Source organism: Malania oleifera, chromosome 4 (genome assembly GCF_029873635.1).
Source record: "Malania oleifera isolate guangnan ecotype guangnan chromosome 4, ASM2987363v1, whole genome shotgun sequence".
In the NCBI taxonomy this organism is placed as follows: domain Eukaryota; kingdom Viridiplantae; phylum Streptophyta; class Magnoliopsida; order Santalales; family Ximeniaceae; genus Malania; species Malania oleifera.
In genome coordinates, this window is record NC_080420.1 from 100,507,589 (window position 1) to 100,524,971 (window position 17,383).

The following is a 17,383-nucleotide window of genomic DNA, read 5'->3' on the forward strand; positions in this document are numbered from 1 at the left end:
TGTCCTAAATAAACAAAAATGAGAAATGATATCATGTAATAATTGAACTATGTTGAAAAAAATAATTTTAACTATACAAAATATTACTTTTCAAAATCTCTTTCCATTCCCTATAAAGATAAATAATTAGGAGTAAAACCCTAGGAGGCATATATTAGCTGCTCAATTGTGAAAAATTATTTTCCCTAACCACATGAAAGGAAACTTAGCATGTACATGTTTGGAAGGGAGATCTTAAAATTTTGAAATAAATGTGGAACAAGGGGTTTGCAATGAAGTGATCATATCAAAAACCTCACTCTCACTTCAATAAATAGTTAGTCGGGTGAATATATTACTTTGGAATGGTATGGTGATGCACATTGTTGAAATGATGTGCAACTATGGGATGCTGCAATGTTGGTGATATATACAACATCAGCTAATGGAAGTGATAGTGGCAATATGGTATAATGGTCATGTATACAACCTCTACTAATGCTATCCCCAATTCCAAATCCCAATTAAAAAGTTGAAATCTTCAAGAAAAACTACATCCCCCTACCAAATATCCTAAAAACTTTACTAATAATTTTGGACAATGAGTAGCAAATTAAGTCGACCTGCTTCATCTTCTGATCACCATCAATTTTATGATCCAAAATGACAATTAACTACAATTTCAAATAGAGTTTTTTTTTTTTTTAAATTATGATAACAACTTTTACAACATTATTGATATAAAATGGCGAGAATACCCTAAAGAATGAACTTGTCCCAAAAAGCAATTGAAGATAAGAAAAGGTACTAAAGAACATTATACAATAATTGACAACAACAACAAGCAACAACGGTGATGATGACAACAACAGCAACATCTAACCTTTTTTAGGTCCAAAAAATTAGCATACAAGAGAAAAACTCCTTGTAGTTCATTTAACTTATAATTCAAAGTTGTCAATGTACTAGGTTCAAGACAAATCTACATTGATTTTCAAGGCCTTCGATATACCTGTATCTAGGATATCATGACATGGTATTAATTGTTGCAATATCCTAGTAAGCCTAGCTAATTTTTCTATAATGGATGTGAGCCATCATATATTTGGAGAGAAAAATGGGACAATTTCACCATTTCAAAGGGACATATAGGAGTTGCAAAATAGGTTTTCTTAACTTCAAAATAGCAAGAGATTTAAATAATTAGGAGGGAAATTAAATAGTTAGAGTTTCTTAATTAAATTCGACAATAAACTGTTTTCAGCCGCTTTCCATGGTAGCTCAAATTGTGCATGCAATATATATCACATATATATTTAGAGTGAGAGAGAGATAACCTCCTACTTTGTAAAACTTCACATAAAGAACAACTCTAGAAGATCTTTATCCTAAAGCTGATTCTTTGCTACGCAAGAGGGACAAATTTGGTTGTCTAAAACAATTACCTTGAAAGAAGTTTGGATTTGTGTACATAACTTCATGTGTGTGTGTGTGTGTGTATTTGTCATATGCACTCTCTATTAATGTATCCTAAAGCTTGATATGCTTTATTATTTGTATGTTGTTTTGTGTTGGACTCTTTAGCAAAGTAGAATATAGTGAAATGCCAAATGGTTATGTACCAAATGGTTGTGTACATATGATATGTAAGACTATGTTGCATGCTATTTCACTTTTGATGATAAAAAGCAATGAAGCAAATGTAAATGTTGAAGCAATTGATTAATTCTAATACTATTCATGCCAAAGAAGGCTAACGTCACTTTCACGTTCTTTAAAATAGAAATTAAAGATCAATGCACATGTTCAAAATTTCCATCTAAATTCTCTGTAAGTCCATGGAAGAATAATATATTCCCATCTCTGTAAGTCTATATGAAAATATTTGCATATATTCCACATAAAAAAAATTATCTTCATTGAGATTGATCCATCTTCATATGAATGAAAGAGACAACTCCTAAGAAATTAAATTCCAAAGTCAATAAAGTTAATTTCAATTCAATCACAACAACTACAATGTCAATAAGAGACAACCCAACACATTGCATGCATGACATCACGCTTGCAAAAACAATAATAAAAAAATGTAGATAATTTCTTGATATTAAATATTTTAAAAATTCAAATTTTGAAATACCATGGACATTGATCAATTAAAACATATATACAAACAATACAAATCAAATATTTACAAGTGAATATATGCCCCATAATGAAAGTAATTACGTTTGTGTGTGCCCCCACAAAAATCATAGGAAGGTTCAATAGTTAGCAAAGTATCTTGACAAATCTTTTGATCGAACTTAATTTTTGAAATTTCAACATTTTATTAGATTTCTCAAATCATATGCAACTCTCTTGACATCACAGTGATTTCTTAAATCAATTGCTCCAAAAGGAAAAATCCAACATCAGCTATTGGCACAATTTTAAACATTGGTGTTAATAATCTGAAGGGATTATATAGTCATATATATATATATGATTTCTCTCCTCTGAATTTTCCGTGTACATGCAAGAATCTCAATATCTCCTCCTTTTAATTGAATGAAGTTGTAGATGATGTGATATGACAGTCTTAATTAAGCTACCTGCAGAGTGCAGACACAGATACACATATATAAATAATATAATTTAATAATTGCATGGTTGATGCATATATCTAGACATGATCCCTTTTAGGTTCTATTATTTTCTTTCAATATTAATTAATAAATAAAAGCTCTCCAATACCATATTACAAAAGAGAAAAAAGATTACAAAGCAGATACGAGCAGCCAACGTACTATAAAAATGCGTTTTCAAGTACACATTCACTTAATTATGACCAGTTACATGCTTCACTCACATATATAGTATATTCTACATGTATTGTATCAACTGCTACTACTGCGCCTTTCACTACTGCTTAGCAGTTACCAGCAACTCACACTTTTCAAGTACTATTATATGAAATTAAACACAGCTTCTGATAAAGCAAGGTAGCAAACCACATAACTAAGCCATCCTAAACATGCAGCTACTGCATAATTAGGTTACCGATGATCTCCATGTGTACTAATTTACTAATTTCGATCTGAAATTTAAAATATTAGAGAAGATAATCATACCCATATGGCTAATAAAGCAGGAAATCTAGCACTATTCATCTTCATCAGCTATCTTTGTACCTATGGCTTCAATGCAGGGTGTTGTATACTGGGTTTTCCCCGGCTTCGGCAGTACTTGCACCGGACTGCTGCAGTGCCACCTTCTGCTTCGGTCGCTTCCGCTTCTTCTCGTAACTGATTCCCCTCGCTTTGGCCTGAAAATTCCGAACCTCCCGCAAGTAAAGCCTAACCGGTCTCGCTCCGAATGGGTTTGCTTCCGGCTTCCCGCCGTGCTCTTCGAAGGCGGCTCGGAGACGTCCGATGAGGGCGTCGAGGCTTCCCCAGGCCTGTCGGAGCGGGCAAGGGCACGGGGCGGGCGGATTGGGGAGGCCATAGAAGGGGCAGCTTTGGTTGTGGACTTTGGTCTTGCCGAACTGGTCGAGGTACCGGAGGAACTCGAGGACGTGGGCGCCGCTGCACACGGAGAGGGAGAGGGGAGGCCTGTGGTTCCTCAAGTACTGGCAGAAGGTGTTCCAGTCCCGGCGCTTCTGGTTCTCATACCGGCTTGGAATGGAAGACGGCGACGGAGTTGTAGCGGATGACGTGTTAGGGTTTATGGTCGGCGTGGCTGTGGGGTTGGTATAGCTGGGATTGCTGGATTCTGAAACTAGCTCCATGGGATGAATAGTTAGGATCTGCCCCTTCTGGATCTTAAAACAGAAACGAAATTCGCAGCTGTAGCTCTATTTTCTTTCCTTTCTTCTTCTTCTTCTTCTTCTAAAAGGGTTTTATATCATGCTGATGTTGCCTAGCTCCTTTCTGAGTGTGTGTAAATGTGAAAGAAGTACAATACTAGGAAAAGAACAGCTTCTTAATTCCTCGTAAGTTGAATAAAGAGCATGCAGTCTTATGCAGCTTTTGGTACTGTGCTTCTGGCTCCTCCCAACTGTGTATGAATTCTTTTCAGGAGCTACTGCAGAAGACAGAGAGAGAGAGAGAGAGAGAGAGAGAGGGGGGGGGGGGGGATTCTGAGGGTTGAAGATAAGGTAATGGGGGGTAGTGATCAAATGGAAATTAAAGAGAATAGGAGATTCCCTGACCTTCTCTCTTGCTTTGGGTTTTCCTCAATTGGGTTCAATTAAAAGCAGTATGGTGGCTCTGTTGGAGATCTTGAAAGACTACTGCAGTTCTTGGGTGAAGGATATCTGCAATTTTTTTTTTCAGAGAGCAGGCCCATCAGGGTTTTCTTTGCAGAAAAGGCGAAGGCACTGCGAGTAAAACATTGTGTGAGAGAGAGAGAGAGATAAGGGGTGAGAGATGTGTCTGTTGAATGGCGCAAATAATAAGTGCAGATGACAAGAGGGTGTTCTGCAGAATTTAGACAAAGTTCGGAAGTGAGTGGAGATGATGGATACAAATGCAAAGATGCTGTCAATTTCCCCACTCAGCTGCAGGCGCGTGCAAACACTCCACACAAATGAATGTAGTGATGGCAACGACTCCAGGAACCTTCATGGCAACTCCCCTTCTCCGCACACCCTCCCTCCCTACTTCCATCTCGCTCGCAAAATTAACTAACGGAAATTGAGTTTAATTTTTTTTTTCCCCCAAGAGCTGGTGCTATCTTATTGCATTAAACGACCAAACTTAATTTATATTCCAAGTAACTCATAATTTACTATATGCTTTTTTCTTACTGGAAAAAATATAAAATGATATGTCAATATTTTGAGTAGTTAGATAGGAGTCACAACAACATAAATGATTTTTAAGGAGGGTGCTTTTTATCCCCTCAAATTTTCTTAATTCAATCAAACTTTTTAGGTGTACTTATTTTTCCTATTTTGTTCCCTGTTCCCTACCATCGTGCAGTTTGGGTCCTTAAAGATCTTTGAGTACAAATCTCACATTTCTCCCATTAATATAAACTATTTAAACATGCAAATGCTTTTTTGTCTTTAATGGATTGTAGTTAGGGATAGTGTAACACATTTATTTACCTCCTAATATGCGCCTAGACCGTCTTTCAAAAGTTCTTTTACATCATTGTAACTTAACTACACTTGGCACCTATGAGAACAATACCAAAAAAAAAAAAAAAATGATTTTAGGAGATGAGTAAAGCGGACAAGTATTTTAACTCATCTCTAAAGTGGGCATACTGAGTGAAATTGGGGACGGCAAAAAAAGCCATCCATAAATTTGAAGTTGCAGTTACAAAAGAGATGATTTCAATTCCTACAAGGAAAATTTTAGACTTTCATTTCAATTCCCTCATGAAGGTACTAAGAAAGTAAAAGATAGTAGGATAGACATGCTTACTAGTGAATATGAAGTATTTAAAATGACTGCTGATAAATTTATTCAATCCATGTACACTAGATTCACACACATCATGAATTCTTTAAATGCCCTTGGTAAATCTTACCTTAGTTATGAGTTCATCAGGAAAATACTCAGGGAACTACTGCCAGTTTGGAAACTAAGGCTACTGCAATAGCTGAAAGAAGGAATCTGAAGGAGATGCCAGTTGATGAACTGATCGGATCGCTCATCACTTATGAGCTAGCGATAAATGAGAAGAAAAATAAGCAAAATAAAGTAAGGAAAGTTACAGCACTTAAGGCATCATCTAAGAGCTCCAGTGAAGAAAATGATTCATAATCGGATGATAAAATGACTATTCTCACTAAGAAATTTGGAAAGTTCATGAGAAAGAATAAGAAATACACTAGAAAATTCAAGGGGTCAAAAAAAGAAAAGGGAGAAACAAGCAGAAAGAAGCAAAATGAAGATCTTCCTATGTCCTCTAACTGTAGAAAAGTTGAGCATATCAAGCCATATTGCCCCCAGTTGAAGAAAGCATCCAAGAAGAAGAAGAAGACACTAAAGGTCAGATGAAATACTCAAAGTACCAGCTGTTCAGAATTTGAATCCAGTGATGACGAGATTGCAAATCTATGTCTGATGGTTCATGATGACCATGAGGTACAATCATTTTGTTATGCTTCATCTTATTATTCCGGTGATTTAGAAAATGAAAATGACATGCTCTCTTATGATGAACCGCAACAGAAATATTTGTATACATTTAAAATGCTTGAGAAAATGAATAAGAAAAATTCTGGTTTGAAGTTAAAATGGAAGAAACTTTCAAAGTCAGTAGAAAGTCAAAATGAATCTCATGCATCCTTAATGAGAGACAAGGATTTGAAACTTGAGGAGTTAGAAAAGAATTTGAAAGATAAATCTAAGATTATTTGTAAATTTAGAGAAGATCAAACTAATTTTGAAAAACTCCTTGGAGTTCAAAGAAATTCCCTAGATAAAGAAGGATTGGTTTTAATGGAAAAGAAAATTTGAAACGAAAAAATCTTTACATGGGTTATTTTGTAAAAGAATCAAAGAATTATGTTCCATCAAAAGATTCTTATAAATATACCACATGCTTTAAATGTAAAAGGATGGGTCATATAAAATTTGATTGTCCTTTTAAGAACAAAGATATTAAGATGAAAAAGGTATGGTGAGTTAAAGGAGAGTCAAGCACTAACCCCCGTGGATCCAAGAAAATCTGGGTACCAAAAGTAGTTATCTGATTATGTCTTACAGATGTGCTTAAGATTGTCCACTTTGAAAGATAGATGGTATATGGAAAGCGGATGCTCACATCATACGACTAGAGATAAAGCTAAATTCGCATCCATCACACCAAATGATGGAGGATTTGTCACTTTTGGGGACAATGCAAAAGGATGGATCACTAGTATAGGTAAAGTTGGTAACGATTCATCACTTATTATAGAAGATGTTTTACTATTTGATGGTTTAAGACATAACTTATTAAGTATAAGTCAACTATGCGATAAAGGTTATAAAGTATCTTTTGAGCATGACAAGTGCATTATTGAACATAAAATTGATAACAAAATTCTATTCACTACTGAACGTCATGAAAATGTATATACCACTAGCTTTGACAATCTTGCTTCTTAACATGTAACCTATTTTTCTACTTTGAATGAGATTAGCTGGATTTGACATAGGAGACTAGGACACACAAACATAGACTGAATATCAATCTAAACCAGTTAAGGAAGACTTAGTTAAGGGATTGCCTAAGACTAAATTCGTGAAAGACAAAATCTATTATGCATGTCAACTAGGAAAACAAGCAAGATTCAGTTTTAAAAAGAAGAAAGTAATCTCTACTACTAGGCCGTTTCAAATGTTACACTTATATTTATTTGGTCCAAACCCAATTCAGAGTTTAGGAGGAAAATCAAATGCATTCGTTATAGTTGATAATTATTCTAGATATACATGGGTGCTATTTTTAGGTCACAAAGATGAAGCGTGTGAACAATTCATTAAACTATGCAAGAAAATTCAAAATGCAAAAGGATATATAATCAAAAATATTCAAAGTGATAGGGGTAGAGAATTGAAAAATCAAGATATGGAAGAATATTGTAATTCATTTGGAATATCCCATAACTTTTCAGCTCCTAGAACACCTCAATAGAATAGAGTACTTGAAAGAAATTATAGGTATATACAAGAAATGACCAGAACTATGCTTAATGAACATAAGTTACCTAAGTACTTTTGGGCTGAGGTAGTGAATACCACCTGCTATGTTCTAAATAAAGCTTTGATTAGACCATTTCTAAATAAGACTTCATATGAATTATGGAATTGCCATAGACTAAACATCTCATATTTTCATGTCTTTAGCTGTAAATGCTTTGTGCTTAGAGACAAGGAACACTTAGGAAAGTTTGATGTGAAATTAGATGAAGGTACCTATCTAGGATATGACTTAGATATATAGTAAAGTCTACAAGGTATATAATAAACGAACATTAACAGTTGTAGAATCCATTCACGTTGTATTCAATGAATCCGATCCATTTTCTAAAAAGATTGATGAGGATGAAATTGAGATTAATAAGGAATTTGAACAACTGTCTATTGAAATTGATTTAGATAATAGAAATAAAATTAAGGAATCATTTGCTAAAAATAATCAATTTGAAAGTAAAGTTAATGAACTACCTAAAGAATAGAAGTACATAAAGGATCACCTCATTGATCAAATAATAGGTGAACCATCCTGTGGAGTAGCCACACGATCCTCACTTAGAAATATAATTAGTCATTGTGCATTTCTATCTTAAGAAGAACCTAAGAATGTGAGTGAAGCAATTGAGGATGAATCTTGGGTGATGTCCATGCAAGAAGAGTTAAACCAATTTGAGAGAAATAAAGTATGGACATTAGTTCCTAGATCTGAGGATAAGACAGTTATTGGAACAAAATGGATATATAAGAACAAGAAAGATGAACATGGGATAGGTATTAGAAATAAGACAAAACTAGTAGCTTAGGGATATAACTAGGAAGAAGGAATAGACTTTAAGGAAACCTTTGCACCTGTAGCTACAACGGAAGCCATTCGTATGTTGTTAGCTTATGCTTCTTTTAAGGATTTCAAACTATATCAAATGGATGTCAAAAGCGCATTTTTAAATGGCTACATAAGTGAAGAGGTATATGTAGAACAACCCCCAAGTTTTGAAAACCATAAGTATCCAAAACATGTTTATAAACTAACTAAAGCCTTGTATGGTTTAAAGCAAGCTCCTAGAGCTTGGTATGAAAGTCAAAGCAATTTTCTACTAGATAATAGATTTATCAGAGGAAATATTGATACAACACTTTTTTTATAAAATCGAAGAATGAACACATGCTCCTAGTTCAAGTATGCGTAGATGATATAATGTTTGGAGCAACAAATGAAGAATTGTGTAATGAGATTGCAAGTACTATGCAAAATGAATTTGAGATGAGCATGATAAGTGAACACAATTTCTTCCAATGACTTCAAATCAAACAAGTAAAAAATGAAATTTTTATAAATCAATCGAAGTACATTAGAGACTTACTCAAAAAGGTTTAATATAGAAGATGGAAAAATACCAGGAACACCTGTGAGTTCTTCTTCGAAATTAGACAAAGATGAAGAAAGTATACCAGTAGATGTTAAACTCTATGATGAGATGATTGGTAGATTATTATATCCGACTGCCAGCAGGCTTGCCATAATGTTTAGTGTATGCTTATGCACAAGATTTCAGGCTGTACCTAAAGAGTCACATTTATTAGCTGTCAAAAGAATACTTAGATACTTGATAGGAACCGTGGAACTTGGATTATGGTATCCTAAGTATACAACCTTTGAGATTATTAGTTATTCAGATGCTGAGGAACCGTGGAACTTGGATTATGGTATCCTAAGTATACAACCTTTGAGATTATTAGTTATTCAGATGCTGACTTCGCTGGAAGTAAAGTAGATAGAAAAAGTAGTAGTAGCACATGTCATTTCCTAGGACATTTGTTAGTATCTTGGTTTTCAAAGAAGCAAAATCTAGTTGCTCTGTCCACAGCCGAGGCTGAATACGTAGCGATTGGAAGTTGTTATACTCAAACGCTATATATAAAGTAACATGTAACGACCCGAAAAATAATGGTATTTAAATATTAAAGAGAGAGGGAAATAGAAATAGAAACGGAAGGAGGCAACAGGCTTCGTCGACGAAGCCACGTCTCGTCGATGAGAAAATACCGAGAGAGGTTTTGCGGCAACCTGAAATTCGTCGATGAGGGAGGAAGTTCGTCGACGAAATTATTGAAGAACTCGTCGACGAGGTGACGTGTCTCATCGACGAATCTAACCCTATAAATAGTAAAAAACTCAGATTTTTATCTAATTTCATGATTCCTCTCTCTCTCTCTCTCTCTCTTGCCTCTCTCTTTCTCTCTCTCTCTCTCTCTCTCTCTCATACGGTCTCTCTCACTTCTCTCTTTGTTTCCAGGCATGTTTCTTACCGGATCGAAGATCTGAGACTATCACGATGCTCTTGGTGAAGTTCTTTGCAAATCTGCCAGAGCTGATTGTCGAAAAAGTTAAGTTGGATTTCGTCCCAATCTCAGGATAAGACATTTTGTTCAGTATTTGCCTTTCCCTCAGTTATGAGAAATTGTGTAGGTAAGAAAATACTGATATTTTGTTCTGGGGATTTTGTATTCAGGAGGTTGAGTTAGGAACCCTCCGGGTATAGAGCCAAAATTTTATAGGGGTTTTTCAAAGTTAAGGTAAGGGAAATATGCTATGCTAGGAGTTTTCATGATGCTATCAGAGATTTCATAGATATATATTTATACCAGTTTGTTATACAGTTTTTACAGAATATGAGTTTAAATACTTGTGTGGCCTGAGTAGATTTTCATGTGATGAAGAACTTATATAGCTTTTACAATGTATCATACTATACAGAATACACAGATATAAACAGTTTATATAGTTTTCCCAGTATATGGAGTTATACATAATATACAGACATAAATATATAATCACAGAGATTATACAGAGAAATATGCATGCATATACAACTTTTATACGAATAGTTTCATAAAACAGATATATATACATATACATGTATACAGTTTTACTCAGATCAGTATATATATTACAAGTTTATACAGAACAGTATATACAAAGTTTATAGCATGCCATGTTTCCTATTACCATAACATACAGAGTATATAGACAGAGTATACAAACAGATATACAGAGGTAGCATCAAGATGCTACAGATACAGTATACATAGATTACAGTATTTACAGTACAGAAAGATAGCGTTATGGTAATTTTGGAAACATGATGAAAACAGTAAAATAGTATATATGTATATATGTATATAGTATCAGATCCCTGTGGAAAGATTACAGACAGATACAGTTCAGATATAGATTACAAAGCACGACACCGTTGCTATATACAGATAGAGTGCAACCACATATCTCAGATAATGTGTGGGTATCGTCAGTCGTACTCAGAGAGGTTGCAACTCCCCTGTTCACTGGGTGGAGGGGGCCGATTTGACGAGGTAGTAGCCAGTCCCGAGCTTAGGAGTGGATGCAGTTTGGCCAGGCTGAGGTAGTGTAGAGTATATTGACTTATCTAGAGGGTCGACCAGATGAAGTCCCGCCTACGGGCCGCACAACCTTGTCGTGAGGGGTCAAATCATGACATACAGAGTCCCAGGGATAAACCACAATTATGTATATGCATACAGTTTTACAGTATATGATGAGTATAGTATGACATTATCAGTATGAAAAGTAGAAAATACAGATGATACAGTATATTTTAAATTGTGAAAGAAAGATATGATTTATAGATTTATTATTGCACTACATTTAAGTTGTTATTTAAAAAGTATTCTTAACTTAGTTGCCACACACTAGTAATAGCATATTTCCACTTACTAAGCGTCGATTCACCCCATTACTATAACATTTTTCATGTGAGCCAGTTAGGCGAGCAGATCAGGCTCACGGATAGAGAGTATTTTGATTATCTTGATTATAGGGTGAATTTTTAACAGAGTTGTGTATATTTTTAGGTAGATGATGCTGGAGGGTTATTTTTGTATGGCTATGGTCTATATATACTAGATTTTGGAATTATATATTATATATGTGAATGGTTGTATGATTTGTGTTTAAGCTGCTTAGGTGTGGATGTAGATTCACAAATATATATATATATATATATATATATATATAAATGGTAAGAATTTTGAGGATGTTACATTTTGGTATCAGAGCCTAGGTTGCTAGGTTTTGTAGACTCTAGGGTGCAGCGGAAAACAATACCAGAATATAGGGGAAAAGATTTGAGGTTTTATTTTGTGATCTGGATACAGGATTTCGTTATAGTTTCTGTGTTTTTCCCAGGGTGACGATTTCAGGAAAACCATAGTAAGTTGTCGACGAGTCATATGTTTTGGTTGTAGGAGTGGATTTTGGGATTAGGATCAGGAGGGATGGTTAATAGAGAATTTGGAGTTTTAGTTGAATAAGTTGGGTATTTAGGGAAATAGAATTCTGAAACGGTGTTCTATGTGTTTACAGGATGGACCCAGGAGGCAATAGCGCTCATGCTAGTGAGGATGATGGTGCTGGCCCTTCTGGCACATCAGGTGGGGATTCAGATGCTGGGCTACGTAGTGTGGCTCAGCAAGTTATGGCTGAGATAGCACGGAGTTCTAGAGAGCAGGGAGGTCCATCTCCAGTTCAGAGATGCACCATAGAGAAATTTATGAAGATGAATCTGCCAGCGTTTTCTGAAGCGACTGATCCTACAGTTGCGGAGAACTGGGTATAGGAGGTAGAGAAGATTCTCACAGTACTCCATTGCACCGACGAGCAAAGAGTTTTATATGCCACATATAAGTTGGCGAGGGAGGCCGAGAGATGGTGGTCAGCCACCAGACTATTAGAGAAGCAGAGGGAGATACTAGTGCAGATGACCTGGCCCCGATTCAGGGACATGTTCTTTGATAGATATTATCCTGCTTCAGTTAGAGATGCTTGAATACAGGAGTTTCTAAGTCTATCCTAGGGGTCGTTGACTGTCCCGCAATATGCGGCGAGATTTATTGAGCTCTCTCGTTTCTGCCCCTATATGGTCCCTGATGAAGCAAAGAAGGCTAGAATGTTTGAGAGAAATTTGAGGCGTGATATTTACAGGCAGGTGGCAGTACTGAGAATTCAAGATTTTACAGAATTAGTTGATATGGCCACTATAGAGGAGGAAAGTCTATCTAGAGAGACAAAGACACAGAGTTAGAAGAAAAGGGTTGCGCCCTTGAGTTTTTAGGCAGGTCCCAGTTGAGGCCCTTGGAGAGGAGGTAGATATGGCGGAGGCCAGAGACAAATGGTAGAGCATGGTGGATTTCAGGTTGGACAACTTCCTACCATTTGTTCTAGATGCGGACGGAGACATCCTGGTGAGTGCCGACTGGGGGAGAATGTTTGCTATCGATGCGGGAGGCCCGATCATATGGCTCGAACATGTCAGATGCCGTTGAATTATACACAGGCTCCCAGACCATTTGGAGGTGGATATCAGGTGCCTCGCGGTGGTCAGCAGAGGAACACTGTGCCGGCGAGGGTCTATGCGTTGGCACCAAGAGACACTGAGACGGTTGGAGACATGGTCACATGTACTCTTACTGCTTTACCATATAGAATGATTGTTTTGTTTGATACAGGTGCTATTCACTTTTTTATATTGGCGGGATATGTGAAAATAGTTAGAATAGAGACATAACCATTAGATATAGAATTGTTTGTGGGTACGCCGATGGGATCTGTGATTAGATGCAGAAGGGTACTTCAGAATTTTCCAGTAAGTATTCAGGAGAGAGTGCTTTTCGATCTTGTGGTCCTGGATATGGAGGGATTTGATGTGATATTGGGTATGGATTGATTAGCTATTTATCACGCTAGTATTGATTGCCATAAAAAAGAAGTAATTTTCAGACCCCCGGGTGAGCCAGAATTTAGATTTACGGGTTCAAGCGTGCGTGCCTTGCCACAATTGGTGTCGACTATTCAGGTGACTAGACTATTACAGGATGGTTTTCAGGGGTATGTCGCATACATAAAAGAATTTTCAAAAGAAGAATTGAGACAAACTGACATACCAATAGTGCGGGAATTTCCGAATGTATTACCAGAAGAATTGCCTGGTTTGCCACCAGATCATGAGATTGAGTTCATTATAGACTTATTACTGGGATCTGCACCAGTATCTAAAGCACTGTACCGCATGGCACCAGTCGAGTTGAAAGAACTAAAAGATCAGCTACAGGAATTATTGGATAAGGGTTTCATTAGGCTTAGTGTGTTGCCTTGGGGTACGCCAGTTCTATTCGTGAAAAAGAAAGATGGAACCATGAGATTATGCATTGATTATAGGGAGATAAATAAATTGATAGTCAAGAATAAATATCTTCTCCCTAGGATCGATGATTTATTTGATCAGCTCCAGGGGACCCAGGTCTACTCTAAAATTGACCTGCGATCGGGTTACCACCAGGTGAAAGTTAAAGCAGAGGACATTTCGAAGACCGCATTTCGTACCAGGTATGGGCATTACGAGTTTTTAGTGATGCCATTTGGGTTGACTAATGCACCAGCGGTTTTCATGGATTTGATGAATCGGGTGTTTTACCAGTATTTGGACCAGTTTGTGGTTGTGTTCATTGATGATACATTGGTCTACTCGAGGAGTTTCGAGGAGCACGAACATCATTTGAGGCTGGTATTGCAGGTATTAAGGGAAAGGAAATTATATGCAAAATTCAAGAAATGTGAGTTTTGGTTAAGGCAAATTATTTTTCTCGGCCATGTGATCTCAGAAGCAGGAGTATCAGTTGATTCAAGTAAAATAGAGGTAGTCGTGAATTGGGAGAGGCCGGGAAATGTTTAGGAAGTCAAGAGTTTTATGGGGATAGCAGGTTATTATGGGCGTTTTGTGGATGGTTTTTCTAGGCTATCAGGTCCATTAACATGACTTACGAGGAAAAATGTGAAATTTGAATGGACTGATGACTGTGAGTAGAGTTTCCAAGAGTTAAAGCAGCGGTTAGTTTCAGCTCCAGTTCTGGCTATTCCTTCAGGGGAGGATGGGTTCATAATATACAGTGATGCCTCTTTAAAAGGGCTTGGGTGCATGTTGATGCAACATGGCAAAGTTATTGCATATGCGTCTAGGCAACTTAAAGAATATGAGAAGAATTATCCTATCCATGATTTAGAGCTTGCTGCAGTGGTGTATGCTCTCAAGATTTGGAGGCATTATTTATATGGTTGAAAGTGCAAGATTTTCACAGATCATAAGAGTTTGAAATATTTCTTTACTTAGAAAGAGTTGAATATGAGGCAAAGAAGGTGGCTAGAACTTATTAAAGACTATGATTGCATGATTAGTTACCACCTAGGAAAAGCAAATGTAGTGGCAGATGCTCTGAGCAGGAAATCAGGGGGATCCGTACTGGAAGTTATGGAGATTCAGCACTCAATTCTAGTGGATTTGGAGAGGCTTAGTATAGAATTGGTGGAGGAGAGTCCTCAAGCAGTTATTGAGAGTCTAGTGGTTCAACCTATACTTTACGAGAGGATTAAAGCAGCTTAGAGTGATGATGCAGAGTTGGCAGCAGTGATGGCAAGAGTACGTGATGGTCAGGGTGAGGAGTTTAGCATATCAAATGATGGAGCTCTACGATTTCGTACTAGGCTATGTGTTCCTGAAGATACTGAGATCAGGAGAACTATACTAAAGGAGGCTCACAGATCCCTATACACGATTCATCCCGGCAGTACTAAAATGTACAGGGATCTGCAAGAGTATTTCTAGTGGAGTGGAATGAAGAAGGAGATAGCTGAATTTGTTCAGCAATGCTTGACATGTCAGTAGGTTAAAGCTGAGCACTAGAGACTGGTAGGACAGTTGCAGCCATTGTTCATTCTAGAGTGGAAATGGGACCACGTTTCGATGGACTTCGTTACGAGGTTACCACCAGTACAACAGGGACTGAATGCGATTTGGGTGGTTGCAGATCGTCTGACAAAGACTACTCATTTCATCCCTATTAAAATTGGTTATTCCATGGACAGATTGGCAAAGATATATGTTTAGAAGATAGTTCATGTTCATAAAGTACCAGTATCCATAGTCTCAAACCGAGATCGTCAGTTTACTTCACGATTCTAGAAAAGTTTTCAAGAGGCTATGGGTACACAGTTAGCTTTTAGCACTGCTTTTCATCCCCAGACAGATGGTCAGATTGAGAGAACAATTTAGACACTAAAGGATATGCTTTGTGCTTGTGTGCTTGATTTTAGGGGCAGTTGGATTCATTTTATACCGTTAATTAAGTTTGCTTACAATAATAACTATCAGGCTAGTATCGGCATGGCTCCATACGAGACATTATATGGCAGGAGATGTCGTTCTCCTCTTTTCTGGGATGAAGTAGGTGAAAGGCGAGTTTTGGACTCCAAGATAATACAACAGGTGACCGACAAAGTCCGATTAATTAAAAAAAGATTTAGTACAGCATAGAGTCGGTAGAAAAGTTATGCAGACACTCGCCGCTGAGAGTTGGAATTTGATGTGGGAGATAGAGTATTTTTGAAGATAGCTCCTCTGAAAGGAGTTATGAGGTTTGGAAAGAAGGGCAAGTTGAGCCCTAGGTATATTGGCCCTTTTGAAATACTTGAGAGAATAAGGTCATTTGCCTATAGGCTAGCTTTGCCACCAGTTTTGGCTCGAATTCATGACGTGTTTTATGTTGCCATGTTAAGGAAATACGTCCCAGATCCATCCCACATCATTAGCTATGCAAAGATAGAGCTTAAGGATTCATTAGTATATGAAGAAGTACCAATACAAATTTTGGATAGAAAGGTTCAGACTTTACGTACTAAAGTAATACAGTTAGTTAAAGTTTTGTGGAGGAATCATGCTATAGAGGAAGCTTCTTGGGAGCTCGAGGAGTAGATCAGACAGAGATACTCGTAGTTGTTCCTAGAGGTATAGAGGTACTCAGGTAAAGATAATAGTTAGATAGGTTTCTTTTGCAGGTACATGTATTGATTTTAGTTAGTGGGTAGTTTTTAGTTTTATATATGTAATCTCCCAGGATGTGAATGTAACCATGGTATTCCTCCGCCACAAGTGAGGGTAGGTAATAAAATAAGTAGACCTTTTTCCTTTACGGTATGATGGAGTGTATAGATGGGATATAGATAGTAAATTTCGAGAATGAAATTTTATAAGGAGGAGAGAATGTAACGACCCATAAAATAATGGTATTTAAATATTAAAGAGAGAGGGAAGTGAAAATAGAAATGGAAGGAGGCAACAGGCTTCGTCGACGAACGCGAATTTTGGATGGAATAAGCCGAAACTCTTACAGAGGGCCTCGTCGACGAACACAGGGAATTCATCGACGAGCGCATAACGAACTTCTTCGATGAAGCCACGTCTCGTCGATGAGAAAATACCAAGAGAGGTTTTGTGGCAGCCTAAAATTCGCCGATGAGCTAGGAAGTTCGTTGATGAAATTATTGAAGAACTCGTCGACAAATTTAGCCCTATAAATAGTGAAAAACTCATATTTTTATCTAATTTCAGGATTCCTCTCTCTCCCCTTTCTCTCATACATTCTCTTTCACTTCTCTCTTCGTTTTCGGGCCTGTTTCTCACCGAATCGAAGATCTAAGGCTACCACGACGCTCCTAGCGAAGTTCTTTGCAAATCTGCCAGAGCTGATCGTCAGAAAAGTTGAGTTGGATTTCGTCCCAAGCTTAGGGTAAGACATTTTGTTTAGTATTTGTCTTTCTCTCAGTCATGAGAAATGTTATAGGTAAGAAAATACTGATATTT

The 17,383-nt window shown here is 37.0% G+C and overlaps 1 protein-coding gene across 1 annotated transcript; it reads right to left on the reverse strand.

Annotated features, from left to right (window-relative positions):
• Positions 1-2,753: 2,753 nt before the first annotated feature.
• LOC131154255 (protein LIGHT-DEPENDENT SHORT HYPOCOTYLS 1-like) lies at positions 2,754-4,568 on the reverse strand. The gene is made up of 2 exons (XM_058106910.1): positions 4,172-4,568; positions 2,754-4,044 (listed from the first exon to the last, which is right to left on the reverse strand). Exon 2 carries the CDS (start codon positions 3,746-3,748, stop codon positions 3,161-3,163), a length of 588 nt encoding a protein of 195 aa, XP_057962893.1. The 5' UTR covers positions 3,749-4,044; positions 4,172-4,568; the 3' UTR covers positions 2,754-3,160.
• Positions 4,569-17,383: the final 12,815 nt, after the last annotated feature.